The 12,975-nt window shown below is 35.9% G+C and overlaps 1 protein-coding gene across 1 annotated transcript in view; it reads left to right on the forward strand.

The window, feature by feature from the left end:
* Positions 1-5,753: 5,753 nt before the first annotated feature.
* Positions 5,754-12,975, forward strand: part of LOC126822271 (kinesin-like protein KIF26B) — a 127,448-nt gene continuing 120,226 nt past the window's right edge. The window contains exon 1 of the mRNA XM_050551049.2: positions 5,754-5,868. Coding sequence (XP_050407006.2) covers positions 5,806-5,868 — 63 coding nt within the window. The 5' untranslated portion in view covers positions 5,754-5,805. The remainder of the gene's footprint in view (positions 5,869-12,975) is intronic.

Consider the following 12,975-nt stretch of genomic DNA (forward strand, 5'->3'; position numbering starts at 1 on the left):
CGCCCAGGGGCAGAGCAACGCCCAATTTTTGCCTTTAACGCCCAAAGGCCACAATTCTGAATGGATTATCTTGGAACTTGGTGTACTTATTCCTTATACCCTAAGGAAGGCAACTATTGATGTTGCCATTTCAATAACAGGATGGTACCTGTTTATTTTGTTTCCATATCCAACCCCCATGGGCAGAGCCACGCCCAGTTTTTGTATTTATCGTCTACAGGCTGCAATTCTGAATGGATCATCTTGGAACTTTGCATATTTATTCCTTATACCATAAAGACAGCAACTATTTATTTTGATACTTGCCCGACCTCTTGTTAGTATTTTGTCTGTAAATTTGGCAAAACAAACCCGACGCCTAGCCTTCTTTGCCTCTGATCATATTACAGCCATTTCATATTTCATTCTCTTCATTTTAAAAAGTACCATATCGATCAAAGCTGGAATGTGGACGTATATTGCAGCGTTAGCGATGCTCTTGTTTAATAGTAATATATCATTTAATCACCCAGTTTGTACATGGGAAGGCATCTTTAATAGATCTTGATTATGGCACCCAGCTAGGTCGTTTACCCGGCAGAAAATTCAAGAAATATGCTGATTTGGGGGTTTTAAGGTCTTACATGTATGTTTATATATAGAGATATTTATCTTATCCAGGATGGAAACAATATTGACACATCACTGATCTTGCGCGTCATGTCTTTCAATTCATGTTTATATAAAAGTTGAGTTTTTAAGATGAAGTTAGAGCAGTCGCTATCTATAATCTATCGCACGGCGGTAGGTAGCTTGCATGTAGGAAACAACCAGTATGATAGGTTATAACTCACATTTACAGAAGTTAATTGATCGAGAAAGAATTTTGATTGGCGATTTACAAAAAAATTATATGTCTTTAATAGGCTATTGAAGCGGATGTGATGAGAAAATAAGCTATAATGTATAGCCTGCTTAACTAAAATAAATGTATTTATAATCCCTGTCGCTTTATTTTTACCATCTATTTTGCGGCCTATAGTTAAGTTTGAACACCAAATCATGTCAGTTGTGTTCTGTCCATAAAAAAATAAATGTATTTATTATACGCCCGCGTTGATAGTTGGTCGAGCATTTTTAGACTGCCACCAATCATGTCCGTTCGTGGTCTAAAAGTGGTTACCAATGTTCTTCAGATTCTAGGATTTTTTCAAAGTTATGGCCCTTGATGAGTTTTTGACTTTTTAGATCTTTTTACACTTGTTTACATTAGTGAGACGAAGGATTTTTGGCAAATACTTGCAAATTTATACCCCTTGGCGATAAAGCAACATCTAATGGACGCACTAGTGATTGGGGTTTCCGTTTTCTCTTCTTGAAATTTATGAGTGAGACGAAGAAGCCTTTGTAGATACTTAACTGCTGATCTGCAGAGTTATGCCCCTTCAGGAATGCACATTATTTTGTGGAAATGAAATGCGGTTTAACGTCCTACTTCTCTGCACCCACTGAGCTAATGTAGACAAGTGTTTAGTGGGCGCACCAGATACAATCTAATCATACTATCTCACAAGTTCCCATTTATTTGGTGTCACATTCATAGGCGTACGGGCCCGATGAATGTTAGGGGCAGATCTGAAAGTGAAATGCCCGAGAAAATTCTCGTTTACAGACGGCCATGCCGGTTATCAGCGAACGTGGAGTTAACCGTGTAGGGGCCTCCCCAAGAAAACGTATAAAAGCTTTTTCCTGCTTCAGCAGCCCGTGAATACAGTAACTTCAAAGTTGTCTAAGAGGTGTTAACCTCTAAAAACACAAATAAGTATTCATTATTAGTCCAGTTCAATCATTACCGATATTATCTTGCCATGGTAATTTTTAAGACACAATGGACATTTTAACATCAGTATACGGTTTAGTGTACTCTATTGGGCATAATGGGTTCGAGCGCCATTTGTAATGAAAAAGAACCCCATATCCCAGAATGCGCAACGCGGAAGTAGGCTAATTAAAATGGCTGATTCACAAACGACAAAATATTAATAACAGTATAACACCCGTGTAGAATGAACTAAGCAGGGGCTAATTGACTGCCATTCAATTTGGACTGTTCTCGTATTTCACCGAACATAATTGATTAGAAATTACAATAAAATTTAATATGTGTTTTTATACCATCAAGGTACTTAATGCTAGGTTCCTACTGTCCTGCGATACGTTACGATAGGATTGTCCCTGACAGAGACTTTTGGCAAGCGTAAATTCCTGGTCAGTATTGCGTATCGATTTTGCGTGTGACGTCATCAATGTGTGTGTATTTCTTATACGTGATGCTACTTTTAGACGGTGAAATGTTGTGAGTCGTGGCATGCTGCTGACGTTGTAGTGTGAATGATTCAACCAGGTATGGGGTGCATTTGATAGGGCTGGTCCCGGTGATCAGCACGTGCAGCATGAGTTACATGAAAATCATGGAGAACACAGTACCATCTCAGAAGTAAGGTTGCGTTTTTGAGAACATTTCCTGGGTTCAAATCTGTGTTTGAGAAGGAGCCTTACTGCTCAGGTAAAGTTGGAGATATGGTCACAAATATACAATAAAAACATTTGGCAAGTTTTAGGCAATGCGTCTATTCAGAGTAACATACCAACCTGACGTTTCTTTTGCTGCTTAGGATATATTAGACACTTTTGGCAAGCGTAAATTCCTGGTCCGTATCGCGTATCCGTATCGATTTTGCTTGTGACGTCATCGCTGTGTGTGTATTCCTCATACGTGATACGGCAGTACGTACCGACCAACTTTTATACGGATAAGGTCCGTATAACATTGTCATCTTTTTGTGCCATAGCGTGTTTATGAATCTATGTATATCCTAGAACACAATGGTGTGTATTGTTGTGATTTTAACCATGGTAAAAACTGGAATTTAATCATTATTAATGAATTTTCATATTTTTCCTGTCTATATGCTGCTTGATCTACGTGATAAATTTAGGGAGGTGGGACCTTGCAAATCTCTAAATGATGTGATTCTATGGTAAAGGGGTATAAACTTTCTGAAATGATACATTAGTGAAGCCAAAAATTGCTGTCGAGCCGAAGTCGAAATTTTTTGTAAGATTCGACAGTAAATATTTTTTAATAGCTCAGCGAATGTCGAGCGACTTTATTCACTCCAGGGAATTATAGGCTATGCACTTGACTAGTACTGATGGTGGTCTTGGTAGACAACTGCTATCATGCTGTAATAGAATTAAGCTCAGCTCAGCTACTCATACGTACGTGGCGGGAATATCTGCCAAAACTCGAAAACTACATTGACGGAACGTATCACGTGACGATACGGATATGTGATATGGATGGGAAAAACTCAGCTTGCCAAAAGTCTCTATTGACGCAACGTATCGCGTATCCTTATCGTGACGATACGTATATGTGATACGGATGGAAAAATTCCGCTTTGCAAAAGTTTCTATTGAACCCACGATCTAGTACTTGCAGATACGCGCGGATACGTTTCGATACGATCAACACATTGCTACGACTGACCTCAATATATGATAAGACCTGATACGATCACTACGATTACTCCACGATTAAAACCAAAAATTCAATCGTAGCGCGAATCGTGACAGTTGGAAACTAGCATAAGGCACTTACTTTGTTTGACCAAAAAGCAATAAAATTTTGGCAATTTTTCGTTACGGACCTCTGAACAAAGCTGCGTGTATGCCTATCTTTAATAGTTACCGGGTTTGTAAAACGGATTACAGATTAAAATGTTAAATAAACACGAAAGAAATGTATTACATAGACCGAATCCAACATGGCAAAAGATGACCTCTAATATAATATGCAGTCGGTATATTACATGTCTAAATGTAATTTTCTAATTCCCAATAAATAACATGTAGATGTTATGTAAGTGTAATGAATCAAGTAGGTAATAAATATTGATATAAAAGTATACCATAATAAATCATAAACAGTTGTTTCTAATTAAGGAGAGAAAAAAAACGTTATGGAAATTTTAAAGTAGTTAGTAGTTATGCTGTTGGGATTTAAGCGATTTGCTAACTGGTAAAGGAATTGTTTAGACTATATAAAAACATATATGATAGATTAGAGTTCGTCCGATCTCAAGACTGTTTACTCTTTTCATAAAGATTACTTTTATTCTGATATATGTATACAAATGTTTTTCTGTTCAATGTGTGATTGGTATTAACATCAATAAGATAACAAAATGTTGCGCCAACTTGCGGGTATATGTTTTTTGACCTTGTGAGTGCATGTATAAATGCTGGCTTATATCATCTTTTAACTGCCTGTCATTATTGTACGTGGTGCATACAAAACACAACACAGTGTGTTTAATATAACTGCGTAACAAGTTTGACGTGTGAAAATGTCAAACAATGTCGAAGTGCAAATTTCATATTATTCACATCTTGCCTAGATGGACGATGTGATTAGATGTTAAGATGAAGAAAATCAACTTTATAGGTCAACTTATATTCGTGTATTAAATAGTTCGTGTTGGGCTACAAAGTGATATAACCACCAGTTTGTTTAGGCACATTTTTAAAGCTTCTGCAATTGTTCGCAGATCGTTACGTCGACGTCTGGAAAGGATAATCGTCTTCTCTCATAGTAACAGACTGACGTTCAAAACATCTTCTGTTATTAGGGCGTTGTGTCAATGTCTGACAGTGTAAAGTAAAATAGTGCAGAAATACAAAGGATTGTGCTTCTATTATTGGACAATTCCCATCCCAATCACCTGTAGCAACGAGTGCATTCTGGATGATTGACATCGTGTGATGGATAGCAGTTGCTGGTGTATATATTTCACAAAGTGCGAGCCTGTACAGATCTACATTCTGTGCACAAAACATACGTTTATCGTTTCTAGTGTTTTATACATCAAAAGCCTATAGATAATAAATATATATCACAAGGGTTTATATAACAAAGAGTTGAATCGTTATGATTATGGCTTATTGACATGAAGTAGAGAACCTTTGTGTAATCAAGTGCTTTACTGATAATTATAGATAACTAGTAGAAACATTATGAACACAAATGTTTCTCAGTACAAACGTATTCAGCCACAAAAAGTTCGATTACATTACGATAAAAGTGTTAATATGTCTTATTATTTGTTGTGGGAACCAACGAATTCGTAGCAGGTTTATCCGGAAGACGCCCTCGTAAATTTTCTGAGTTACCCGACTGCATTGTCTGAGGAAAACTTTCGGGTTTATTTTAAAGGGCTCGTGCAGTCTGTAACCCAACCCACCGATTTATTGTTCAATAAATACTGTCCTCAGAGCAACTGACTATTACAGAGTGGTGAAACAAAACCAAAAAAATAAATGTCATTCGCTTGTCATCGTGTGATGACTGTGTACCTACCTCCTGTGGAAATATATAGCTTCGAGCGGTACGATTTTCAAATGTCATGTGAATTTACATCATGAACAAGCCATATATATCGAACAGTTAAAATTAAATATTTGAGTTACTCGAATATTGTCTTGTAGACGTCTTGTAGACAATCGTACATCGGAACAAGATGTTCTAGAGCCAGCTTCTGATTTATTGCGCGCTTTGAATAAAACGTTCACCATGAAATGATTTCTACTTGTCACAAAAATATATTTATTGAGACGAATCGGCGGACACCAATCAAACGATAGATGTAGATATACGCTTAACATTCTAATCGAGATATATATATAAACGTTTTTATTATGGAAGAATTGGATATTTGCATTGAAAAACTGTTGGAATTGGCTGATTCCTTAGAGAAAGATATAATGTTTCCGCCCTCATGGCATTATACCGATGAACCTATTTACGACAACCTACAGTCTTTGAAGGTATGTGCCCATTTTATATAGAAAGAACACCTATAACGGAAGAACCCCCTAAAGAAGCTTTAATGTCAAAACCAATCCATGTCAAAACTTCATGTGGTGGTTCAAATCGAAATGGGTTTGTTGTTGCTTCCAAAAATCACTCTTTAGACGTTGCAAGCAAGCTACCGTGTTAATAGCAGTCTAAAGTCCGGTGTAATAGGCCTATATAGAACCCGAAAAATTTTTTTTTAGTAAATGTTAATTGTGGGCAGAATTACTTAATGTTTTAAAACTGGCTCCACGATAATTCACTTGTTCAAAATCCATACAAATGATAAGACAGCTGGCTCCACAAAGAAGAATTTCTAGTACAAAGCCATCCTGCCTAACCAGTGCCTGTGTAAAACCAGACAATCTGAATAAACGTATCAATTTAAATTTATTCAGGTGCACCTCAGTCTTTTTTGAGTCGGTCCCCCCTGCGAACACACACACGCACACACACACAGAGTAATAGTATGACAATATGGGCCTACAATCTATCGTCTACTTACCCGTGTAACTGGTAGCCAAAATCGTAACAATATTTTCTTTTTATGGAGCAGTTATTTAGAATATTTGGAGTTATTTAAATTAGATGCATCTACCTCTTTTGAGTTCGTTACCAGATTTGGCAATAGGAATATGCTGGCGTAGGCTACATGCGCTCTGCTCGTACAACTTGGGACCTAGAAATTGACACAAATAGGTCGCATATAATAATGTAATATGAATGTATATAAACTGATTTACATTCAATCGTTACTGTTTTACTGTAATTTCTAATCAGTTATGTTAGACAAAATACGCCAGAAGTCTCAATTAATGACAATCTTTAGCGTTTGGTTATTCCAGTCTACACTGATGGTATTTATTGCACATGCTCTCCAGAAAAGAATATAGCGTCACCATGACTTGTGGAATATGTCTAGTCGCGTTTTTGAGTCCCTTGTTCCAAATGGCGCTAAAACGCATTATGGTACACATATGTTTATTTTGTCTTGAATATTGGATATCAGAAGCCCATCTTTTCCCTGTAAGATCACAAGACCAATGTGGATTTGAATTGACAAATAATTCGTGTTTTCTATATCGAAGCTACTGTAAACAGTAAAATAGTTGATGTATATACATATAACGACGCACTTTTTCTCTAAATGCCTCGCATCTTTGTTAGTTCATAGCTGTGACGACATTTACATAATAGATACTACATTTAGGTTTTTCTTTAAAATCAAATGTTTTTTTCGTTCCAGTTATTCCGATTGTCATCCTATTATTAATAGTCAATATTCAGACGACTCGTTGATATAAAGCCTACTATGTTCTGGGTGACCGCGAATACATTATTAAAGTTATGGCGTTTAACGTCTGGTCATCACAATATTTCCGTCAATATCAGACTAATATTAGGTTATTTTTTTTTCGGTCACGTGTGCAGAGGAGAATTTTGTCAAACTGTCAAGGTTTCTTGAACGTGCACACCCATGTGTTCACGAATGAACCTGGGTTTTTCGTACCGACTGACTTTACCGGGTGCCATAAAGATGAAATGGAGTAAACAACTGAAAAATAAACCAAACGAAATGTTGGTATAATTTTAGTTATTTATACTGCTTTTTTCTGTTGTATATCACTCTTGCAGTAATTTTTTTATAGCTTATCAGAAGGCGATGTATACCAGGTTTCCAGTCGGTTAGTACAATAATTTTTAACACAACCAGAACAACTTTGTTTTATGGAATGATCGTTAGCTGTCTCTGCCCAGTAAAATGCTTCTTAATAATAAATCGCGTTCCAACCAACTAAACCAACTTTAACTATAACGTTCATCTAAATTAATATTTATAACAGATCATTCCGCACTAATGTTTGATCAAAGATTAAAGTAATACTAGAACTGTCTGTATTATTTTGATTTATCTGAGCTGAAAATTTGTCATTTGGGGAATAAAAGTCTCGTAATTCATGGGTGTAATTGAAATGACTGATTGGTGAATCTTGGTGTTATTAGTAACAAAAAGCAACAATAGATGATGCACCGTTAATGGAGAAAGCATACTTAACATCCGAGACTATAATAGAAGAGTATTGATTGGTTTACGCTTCACTTCCTCTGCTATGTATCTGTGACATGGCTTTAATTTATTGCGCCATCTATCTTTCTGTCGGAAGAGGATTTTTGTTGTCCAGACATGACTTGAAATGCTCACGTAATGATTGGTTTACTACTGGTTAATCTGGACTGGATTTTGAGATAGTACCAAAAAGGATGATAATGACTTTGATCCGTTGGTACTGCGGTCTATATTGGCTTTAAATAATCGACGTTTTCTTTTTAATCACTGCTATCCCATAGTGAACATATCGATTCAGTTATGCTTCATTTACAAGCAATTTATAATACCGACATTCAACCAGGCTTTCATATAACAAGCCCATACAAGTTGCTGTTCATTAGACCGATAGTGTTAGAAACTATAGCGAAAATGTCATTCAAATTATATCCACTTAGCGTATTGATGATGATAGACTGTATGTATTAGTGTATTTTTGTAAAAAATATATCATTCCCACGAAAATACGATATCGCGATTTTCTATCGTGTTCTTGTTGCCGCAGATGGCATTGTGAGATAGTCATCCTATATTGACCAATAACGAAATAAACTTAAAGAGCCATTAGAATGTAATTTATTATTATATTATATATAGCCCTAGACTCAGTCAACTGTCAAGTACTGGTGTCCTTAGTCGTCCGCTGAACTTTTCGAAAACAGTATGACTTTACGGAATCTGTAAACGTGTATTTGCCATGTGACTTTCAGTGTTTCAGTAAAGTATCGGCACATGCAGTCCTTAAGCCCCACCCAATATTTCACACTTTTGTTCAAAAGATGAACATACATTTGCATAATGATATTCATGGACAAATGCATGATTGTCTGGACTGTTTTCCCAAAAAACTTCACAACTTCAAACTAGTGTGATATGATGTTGTTACATTTTTTAGCCGTATCTTTCATCTTCCCAACAACAATTCAAGTCATCAACCAAACAGTAGGTGTAATGTATGTCATTTGACACTACCTTGATATCACATACAAAATGGCAGCCCTGAAAGGAAACGCATGGTGGCCAGGTCGTTTGTAGTGGTAACTCAACTAATAGAACGTATGACTATGAGGGAAACCCCTGATTTAATAATACTAAGAACAGTGTTTTGAAGACACGTATGGTGATGTTTTAAAGAAACGTCTGATGATGTATAAACACATGTATGATCACATGGACAGGATATATAAAAGAAAATTGTGATTTAGTTTCATTTTTTTAAAATACAAATGCTTGTCTTTTTGCATTGTAGCCTGTCTGATAGTTATGTGACAGACTGACAATGAGTTTCTTGTAGGGACGACTTAAAACAACTTCGCCATGGTAGTCTTTAGTAGTCGCCCTGCCAGATCATAATATAATGTTATGATGGAGTGGAGATTATCAAATATTTATATATTTATAACTAGGTGGATTAATTTGACAAACTGTCGTTTTTAATCCTATTAAAAGAAATCCTGTTGTTTATATAAATATTCTAGTAGTCAAAAATCACTGCAGGAGGATATGTCACTCTCAACCTCCTAGTTAGATTATCGGATGTGCTAATAGGAAAGTGAGAACGTTTTTTTAAACGAGCTTTCTGAACCGTACAGATATTAAAATCATTCTCGATTGTCCAGACCCACATTCGTTGTAGACGAAGAAGGGGCAATTTGAATTGGGACTATCGAGGCTATATTACATTTGAATGTGTAAAGGTAATTGAAGTTAAAGATATATTATGGGAGATAAGATAAAGTGCTGTCAGTTCTCACTATAATAGTTAAAAACTAGATAATGTAAAGGCAATTTCAGTCAAATTGATCCACTATGAACCGACGAAATTAAGCGTATAATATTTTGGCCTAGCCTCGATCATCATTACTGAAGTCTGTACGATAAAAAACATCCACTCGGTCATCCATTTCATGATTAAATTATGAATGGAAGTCGAGCAGCAAATGAGATCATAATCCAGTAAATATCGCAGGCTAGCGATGCCATCGAGAGTTGATTATGATCTGGATAAGTTAGTTAGTGTCTAATTAATAATTTAGATAACATTTTAGGCCTAAAGAAAGACCTGCAATTGGCAGATTTAGCTCTTGCATAATGTATGTTAAATTTTGTTTTTCATATCCAGTAAATATGGAATTGTAAAGTTTTTTTTTTTTTATAGTACGAGAATATGTTTAGGGCTTGAATGTTACACTAAGCCGTCTCCAAAGGCACTCTCTACTTGTTTGCTTATTTAAACATGCATTATGCAAGAGCTAAATCTGATTGTTGCAAGTCTTAATTTAGGCTTCAGATGTTATAGAAATTATAAATTAGATCTTTATTTAAACAACAAGCCCAAAATCAACTCTGTAGACCCACGGATGGCTCGACTACAGCTCGGATTTAAATAGGATTTCGCTAATTGATTAAATCAAGTATGGGGCAACCTGATGAAAATGCGTCAGTTAGATCGAGGCTAAATGATAGAGTGTACTTAGCGAGGCCGCTGTAAAGCGTTTCCGTATGCCATTGAAAACTTTACTTGTTAATCGAGATATGTAGGTGGACTTAACGCCTGTCAATCAAACGGTCGGCCAAGGTGAAGACGCATTTCGCTACCATTTCTAGTCAAATATTACAACGATGATAACTATGTTCAGAATAAAGTAATTTGACTGGAATTTTCAATATATTCTTATTTCATCATCTACTTTTGAACTGTTATAGCAAGAATGGCCAACTCTCTATAAAAATCTCCCATAATGTGTATTTAATAAAGAGATCTATTTAATACACACATATTTTGTGTTCTCTTACTATAACAGTCGTACAGATTTACATTCCTTTTTGAAGATGTTTCTGGGATTATTTAGTTTCACCTCTTTATTGAGATCATCCTATTATTGTAACCGAAAATATTACATAGATGTGTGTATTTCGCGTTAAAAATCTGCGATCACGCACGTCAATTTTTCCTTGACACCAGTCCTGTACAGATTCTGCTATCAATTAAATCGATTTATTATTACGTAGTTTTTAAAACTGTTAATTGCATGACTTGATGTTATAAAATTTATTGGGTTTCTATGACAAAGAATAGGCCCATGTCTATAATTTTAAAGATCTCGTTTTAATTTGTCGTGGCACATAAGTATTAAAGGAGCGGTGTAGCTCTATTCTTTGGGACTTTAAAGTAGACGAAAATGTGAATAAAAGCACATTTATATTCACTTTTTAAAAACATTTATTGTAATTTATAATCCACTGTGTTCTCTGAAATACGTGAACAGTCAAAATTGAACGACAGTTGTGTACCCCTACTTAGCCTATTATAACACGGTTTTTTTTATACGCCCAGATTTTCATGTGGACGTAATTGTCGTCGCCCCTATCCGTCCGTCCGCGTGGACACTCTCCAAAGGATCTTGGTTCCTTTCGATATTGGCAAGTATCGAATCGAAACTTCATGGATTATGACCCCTGATTGTACGAAAAATTAGGTTCTTAGCTTGTGGACACTCTACATGTCACAATTTTCATCTGATTTTGATGAAACTTGAAATGCATGTTTATAACCCAAAGATCTTGGTTCCTCTCGATATTTGCGCATATCGGATTGTAAGTTCTTGAATGATGGCCCCTGGCTGTACGAAAAATCGCATATTTATCTTGTGACCCCTCTAGTGGTCACAATTTTTATCTGATTTAAAAGGCCGTTTGCATATATCACCGTTACACCCTAATGAAGGTCGAATTCGAATTTCGTGAAAATCGGGCCAAATCTGCCGGACAAAATATCCGCCCCTCGTACGCAAATAGTGTAAATATATGGTATGTCAAGGTTGTGAACCCTCTAGAGGCCATGTGCACACTGGATCCCACTTAAAGAACAGCATTGCCCAAGTAATCATAAAAATCAAATTACCTCATGTTTGTCCCATTTCATTGGTTACTTTTAATTTGGCCTCCGATCATTAGTATATACCCAAATGACAATATGGTCAGATATTTAGCCCTGTCTCGTTTCAAATGTATACATGTATGTTTTCAGCATTCTTTTGAACGGTCAGCCTTACTATATATTATACCACAGTTACGATACAAGACTTCGATCCTACAAAGAATTGACAAGAACCAATAAGAGCGGTGTTTGTTTTCTTTTTGGTAAAACTTCTTACTCTATGAAATGTATGCAGTCATCTTGAATCAATCAGTTTTGTGTACTGGGGTCAAAATTTCAATTATCCATACTTTTGTCAATTTTTTTAATGTAATTTATTTAAACATTGGATATGGTTTATCGGTCACTGTTTGCAGGACTTCAGGTGTTATTGACAAAAAACGTCTTTGTTTTTGGTTACTGCAGTTTTGAAACAGCTTGACAGGGTCGTCTTATCTTGAAAGATGCACAGGAATATGAGATGATCGAAAATCATTAATATACTATTGCATACATCACGATGATTATTAAGGGAATGTCGCCTGTCACCTTTCTTCTCGTAGATCAGCTATTATAAAGACATTAAACCAAGTATTCTCTTCTAAGGCGTAATATTGGTGTCATACAGTCGTGAAAGCATTCTAACATGACATTACCAGCTCATCAAACTTTCATCACTGTAGTTGTTAAAGGTCCTTTCAAAGCGATCATTGAATACTTTCGTAGATTCTTCAGGAAAACCTACACGTCTGTCTCCTAGTTCTGAAATGGGTTAATGCCTTTACCTAATTCACAGTCTATAAACTTTCAAGGGGCTGATCTTTCTTTTGAACTTTCTTGATATAATCTATGGCATAGCAATTTTTGCGTTTAAATCAAGATGTTTGTGCGTGATAAAATACGGATTACATATAAACCCCTTTATAATCATATTTAATTAAGCTACCTTTCTTTACACCTATTAGGTAAGTAAGTCGACATCATATATCCAAAAGCCTAGCTGTTTATCTTAACTATATGGTATACACTTGATTCCTGTTATAAAAGGAGGCT

This window comes from Patella vulgata, chromosome 5 (assembly GCF_932274485.2).
Source record: "Patella vulgata chromosome 5, xgPatVulg1.2, whole genome shotgun sequence".
NCBI classification, from domain to species: Eukaryota; Metazoa; Mollusca; class Gastropoda; family Patellidae; genus Patella; species Patella vulgata.